Source organism: Seriola lalandi, unplaced genomic scaffold (assembly GCF_002814215.2).
Source record: "Seriola lalandi dorsalis isolate HSWRI2012SDOR001 ecotype SW California unplaced genomic scaffold, Sedor1 jcf7180002054577, whole genome shotgun sequence".
NCBI classification, from domain to species: domain Eukaryota; kingdom Metazoa; phylum Chordata; class Actinopteri; order Carangiformes; family Carangidae; genus Seriola; species Seriola lalandi.
The window spans coordinates 418,146-424,145 of NW_019525130.1; the positions used below are offsets into that span (position 1 = coordinate 418,146).

At 44.1% G+C, this 6,000-nt stretch overlaps 1 protein-coding gene across 1 annotated transcript in view; it reads right to left on the minus strand.

Moving 5' to 3' along the window:
* Positions 1 to 2,256: 2,256 nt before the first annotated feature.
* The window catches only part of cxadr (CXADR Ig-like cell adhesion molecule), a 39,096-nt gene continuing 35,352 nt past the window's right edge, over positions 2,257 to 6,000 (minus strand). Inside the window, exon 7 of the mRNA XM_023417784.2 lies at positions 2,257 to 5,289. Coding sequence (XP_023273552.1) covers positions 5,007 to 5,289 — 283 coding nt within the window. The 3' untranslated portion in view covers positions 2,257 to 5,006. The remainder of the gene's footprint in view (positions 5,290 to 6,000) is intronic.

Below are 6,000 nucleotides of genomic sequence, written 5' to 3' on the forward strand. Positions count from 1 at the left end.
TGTCGCTCTCCTCCTCCCAGACTGGGAAATGAGGAAGACTGACAAATGAGTGCACAGCAGCTGGATAGGTCTCATGAGAAATCTGGGCTGGCTGCAGGCAAGGCAGACAGAGTGGGATGATTGGCTCAGGTTTGGCTCAACTCCCTCTCCACAGAATATCCGCCGTCTCCAGCCACAACATGCAGGTTGTTCAAGGCGACATACGGTTGAGTGCCGTGAGTGTTTGCATGGTGACACACTGATGTTATGGCTCCTTTTCCAATTCCTTCTCATTTGACATGGCACAATGACTATGTATTTAAAGTTCAGACTGTCAGCTTTAATTTAAGGGTAGTCTCAGATGGACTGGTTGCGATGAAGAGGTACAGTCATTTATTTACTTACTCTCAACATCCCACATTTGATATTAATACTATGATCGTTAAAGTATGAATGTAGGACGCTGAATTGAAAACATGAATCAAAAACGCTGTACGATTGTAACACCCGACTGTAGGATCTCAGGCTTCTTTTCTAGATTTTTTGGGAGTTAATCAGCAAAGCAGAATCCTGATAGTACACTTAAACCTACTCTGTATCCATCTGAATACTCCTGAGACCAAAAACAAGAGGGAAAACGTCCAAAAATGGCTGCAGCTCCTCAGTCATTCATCCAATGTGTGCTGTAAAAAGCTTATATTCACACCGTAATCTGTGTCATTTTACATCCAAAGTGCTAAGAGCACTGAGCCAAAATGTTAATGTAGTGATGTTCCAATGGAGCTGATGGGGCTCCTCTTCATGCATATGCATATTCCACTATCCTACCCAGAATCCCCTCTGCAACCCTCTCCCAACCTGACTCAGGTTTCTAAAAACGGTAGAAAGCTTAACGTCTGTGACAGCAGACGTCACACTGGAGGAGAGCGACTTTGATGAGACCGTGCTTTTAGAGGCCTCTTTTGTTAGGAGGGAGCGAATCGCGCTTTACAAGATAAATCATCCCGCTAGCAGCCAGCTTATACCGAGTACAACGAGATAGGGTTGCCAAGGAAACCCTCCTGGAGAACCAATGATCTTTTTTTTTTGCCAGCCTCCTTGATCTGTGCAAACAATTAATACCTTACCCAGGCAGAAGGGAGGGAGCCGGGGAGTGGGAGGCAGGCGCAAATCCCCAGGTGCTTAGCACAACACCACTCTCTCCCTTCAGCTATGTGAATGAGGACATGAGGTATAAAAAATGTCACAAATGGATATTGCACTGGAGGACACTGAAGGATGATGTATGACTCATTGTACATTAATTCAATGAGAGAACAGCGTTTAGTCCATAAATCTAATCTGCATACGTGCTGTAGCACACATCACTAATGTCCTTTTAATGAATGTTTTGAAAGCAGGGCCATAAAAGTGCCATTATATCCCACCACGTCCATTTGTGGGGAGGCATTGTACTGGTGGCACCGCAGCTGAACAAACCAAGAGAACTCCTGATGCTCAGAGCTGCTGGGGAGCCATTAGGATCCATGAGTGACTTCGACTAGCCACAGATCAATGCTCCAGGGTCCTATCTATTACTGACATCCAATTATAGCAATGGACGTCCGCTTAGCACTGCTACTAAGTGCTTTAGTCTTTTTATTGACTACCTGTCAACAGTCTGCACACAGTGGAGCCATTGGCTAATAATCAGCTATCGATCTATCCACATGTCAAGATCACCAGCATGTTGTTAAGTGTGTAGAGTGCCAGGAAGGCGACAGTGGTCACAGTAGAAAGACATAACACTAACATGGGTATGACGTGTCCCCGAGTCATGAACAAGGCATTTCACATCGTTCAGCAGACGTAATTAGAAAGCTCGTTTTGTACGTTTTTGATTACTGCTTGCTTGCAATAAAAGTCATTACCCAAGACATTAACTAAATGAGGAAATTGGCCATAATCAAAAATATGTTGAAACTAGAATTATGGCCTGGATGAGGCGGTGGCTCAACCGTCCTGGTAGGCGAGTCAGGTCACAAACCTGTGCGTGCTATCCTAGAGCTGAGCGGTGAGCACTGGAAATGGCAGGAGGTGATGGTGCCTGCCTGCTTCATTGATTAATTACAGTCATTAAGTGGTTAGAAAGTCACCTCACCTGGTGTAAGGGGTGGAATTCACCAGCTGATTAAAATTAATCACAGTCAAAAAGCTGCAGGAGGCCGAGGCCCTGGGGAGCACGCCGCTACTGCTTCTATAAACAAACATGACTTTCTTTCTTTTCTTTTTTTTAAATTTCATGGACTTTTATTATTCAAAAATACAGCACAAAAAATACACACAAGAAAAAAAATGGTTTTCACACAGTGTGTAAACCCCAAAGGAGATCTTCATACAATATTAGTACGCAAATTTAAAAGCTACAGTTAATATTGTTAGTAGTAGTTGTCATTAATGTTCTGAGCACATAGAGGGACAGTAACAGGATTACCTCCCTACGAGCTCGTACAGCTTGTCAGCAGGTGGAAGTCTAACTAAAATCTACAGGGGCCCCTCCTGACAGCAAATTCTCCTTGTACAATACACTTGCTCCCACACACACACACACACACACAAAGTTGACACAGATGTAATTCTTTGTCTAGGCAGGCCCAGGTCTGGTGAAAGAATATAGGTGCCAAATTTGTTTCTACAACTGTCATGTCTCCTTTGATGCTAGGATTCACACACGCACACGCACACACACACACACACACACACACACACACACACACACACACACACACAGAGTCAGAAATGTCCAATCATACCAGGGAGCATTTACATTGTACTGACAAGCCCCTCCTCTTATGTTTTCGATATAGATTTGCCAAGCACAGCACGCCAGAGCATCACAGATACGTACAAACATCATCTTTATATCATTCGACTGTGTTGTGAGTAGATAGGGTTACTTCGACAGAAATATTTATACATACAGCCAAAGCCATTTATGTTATTTCTTTCTTTTTAAAAAACAAAAGCACATCGACTTTGCCAAAGTTTAAATAAAGTTTAAAAACCAACATGAAGTCATGTTTGGAATACAAAATAAAAGCTTTATGACACCGATAAAGGTTTTGTTAAGCGGTGGGTGAATCTATATGAGCTGAGCAGGTGTGGGGAATCCTAGACTTGATCTGATTGAGGCGACAGGAGACAATAGGCTCACTGATTATTATGCTGCTGTAGTGGCTGTGGATGATGCTACTGCACATAGCACAGTGCACATTAGCAGAGGTGCTATGGCACAACTCAACTGGGGCAACAAGGCACAATAGAAGTCATTAGAATCCAGCTGTGAGGGCTGTGCAGAGGTGAACTGAGGGGTGGTGTGTAAGGCTGAAATAAGGAATAGAATAAGGCGTTGGAGCAAAAAGAAACAGTCTGCCCACTCCCAAGTAGTCATACTTTTTTTTTTTGTTTTTTTGTTTTTTTGTAAAGTAACAGACAAGATGACGTGTTGGGCCTCCAAACATTTTTCCAAACAAGGGAAGAATTTGTCTAAGAGTCGAATAACCCACAAACTGCAAGGACTGGCTTCGACTGCCTGAATGAACCTTTACATTATCCAGCAACGACTAACTGCAACATGAAGCCGAACCAAAGTGTTTGTAATGTTGACACTGAGAAACAGTACTCAGCATTGTAAGGCTTATCACATTTGTTCCTCTTTGTGGGCACTTTCTTCACGCACACGCAGGCTTTACATCCTTCATTAAAAAGTCCAATTAACACTACAGACGCCATGAAAGGTTTCATATTGACCACAGAGAGAAGGTTAATCAAGATATTGGCTCCTTGTAATGCGACTGCAAATAAGGAGTATAACATATGCAGCACCACTGAGGGGGGTGACTGCTACTACATATGAAAATTAAGATGTGGGGCTTTTGTCCTGCTAATGAGGTGTGTGTGTGCTTGGGGAGATCTAAATGTTTCGGGGGTCATTGAGGTTAGGGGTCTGTTGACAGTCAAACACAATCAAAGCTGATTGCTCAGTGAACCTTGTTGTCCAGCTGCCCTCATTATTTGCCTATACACTACCTCCTCTACGGTCTCTGGAGGAGGGGTGGGGGGTGGACACTGGCCTTTTATTGTTTTTTAAGCTTGGTCAAGAAGCAATAATCCACCCAATCACATGATGTGATGGCTTGAACCTCCCCCTCCCCTCCAGCCAATCCTGTCCATTTCAGCCCCCCCCACATAAATCCTGACTGGACAATTCAAATAGCAAGCGATTCAACAGAAAACGGCTGACCTAAATAGACTGTTTTCAACTCAGTCGAAAGATTAATTCAAGTCTGTGAATCTTCCTCTAATTGGTCTTTCAGTTTTTCCAAAGGTCAGTCCATCTCATTTTACAATAAATGAATGGAATTAAAAATATGTCAGAAACTAGTAAAGACCGGATCACCTGACAAATGATCTTACTGTTATGGAGGCTTTTAAAGACAATAAATGAACAATATATTTCCCCAAGTCCCATCCACATACATAAACTTATATTCACGCACACATACTGCTGCAATTTTACACATACATGCATGCATACAGCTGTACAGCGGGCCAATTAGGGGCCTGGATCTGATTTGAACATACAGTATCTCTACAGCAAGGGCCATCTATATCAAAAAAAGACATGCATTCATTTATGTACAATATAATTTGTATATTGACCATTCTGCTTTATATCCACACTAATTCATTTTTTCTGTGAGAAAGTCCAGGAAGTAAAATTCATAAAAGTTTTTTTTGTATTTGTATTTGATAAAAAGTTTATGTGCTCTGTTGTGATTCCAGTACAACTCAACTTCTCTTCTCAGCACCACAGCAGAGCCAGGTCTTCACAAGAGGAGTATACTCCCATTTGTAAATAATTAAGAGCTAAAAGTCAGGTGAGTCAGCCCATCCCAGCTCTTGCTCCATCTTCATTGGCTTGTGTCCTTCTCCCTTCCTCCATTCTCTCCCCTTGTTACATGGTCCCTTCTCAGGAAGAGGACATGCTAGACAATTGAGCCGTCCCTGTTCTGGGCAGGGATCATTACGGGGATGGCCCCCATGCGGCTGAGGTTAGGGCCGGCCATCTTGGCACCAGAGGGTGGGGGCAGAGGGTTGTGGCTGGGTGGCCTCTCGTACTCCTCTGATGAAGGAATCTTGTCGTACTGGGGCTTCAGGGCGTACTCGTGCAGGTTGGAGGGCGACATGGAGCCCAGGGAGGAGCGCTGGCTGCCCACGGTGAAGCTGCGCGCTGTCGACACACGGCTCTTGGGAGGGGGAACGTCCTCTCTGAGAGGAGACGGAGACAGCAGCACATTTAGACAATAAGACAAGACTGTAAACTCATTTTCATGAGCTTACCTGAGCGTCAAGTCAAAGAAACAGAATATGGAAAATGATTTTCTGAGGTGCTATAAACCATAATGAAGTCTAAGTGTGGAATGTCTGGCACTTGCTGCCCACAGTGAGGAAAACAATGAATACTCAAGAAGTCTGCATGAGTCATTTCAAGAGCAAAACATGACTTCACTCAATAAAGAGGGACAACTAATTGGAGTTGGCCGTTTGATTGGTTGTGGCAGTGTCTGCACTGCTCAGCTGCACTGACTTTGTAATAGCCTGTAGATATTGAGCCGAGCAACCAAATGCAGCTATGCCCTCTACTCCCTCTGCCACCACATTAACAACTAATAAGCAGCAATAATCCAGTTAAATGCTCAATCAAACTGAGCCTGAGGGGCCAGAGCTTGTTTAGTCCATAGCTTCATGCTGTGGTGTTTCAGTGAATGTGTGTGTGTCTGTGTACACGAGACAGGACCAGTGGTCTAATCCTCTTTGTCCTACAGCATGAGCAGTGTCACATTGTGGTCTTAGACAGATTCAGTCCGCAGCAGAGTGATAGTAAGCCCAGTGGTTGTAAAGAGCCCGTGGGCCGGATGCAGAGTTGGATGGCGAGAGGGAGGGGGTTAGGGTAGGTGGCTCTGGAGGGGGAGGGGGGTT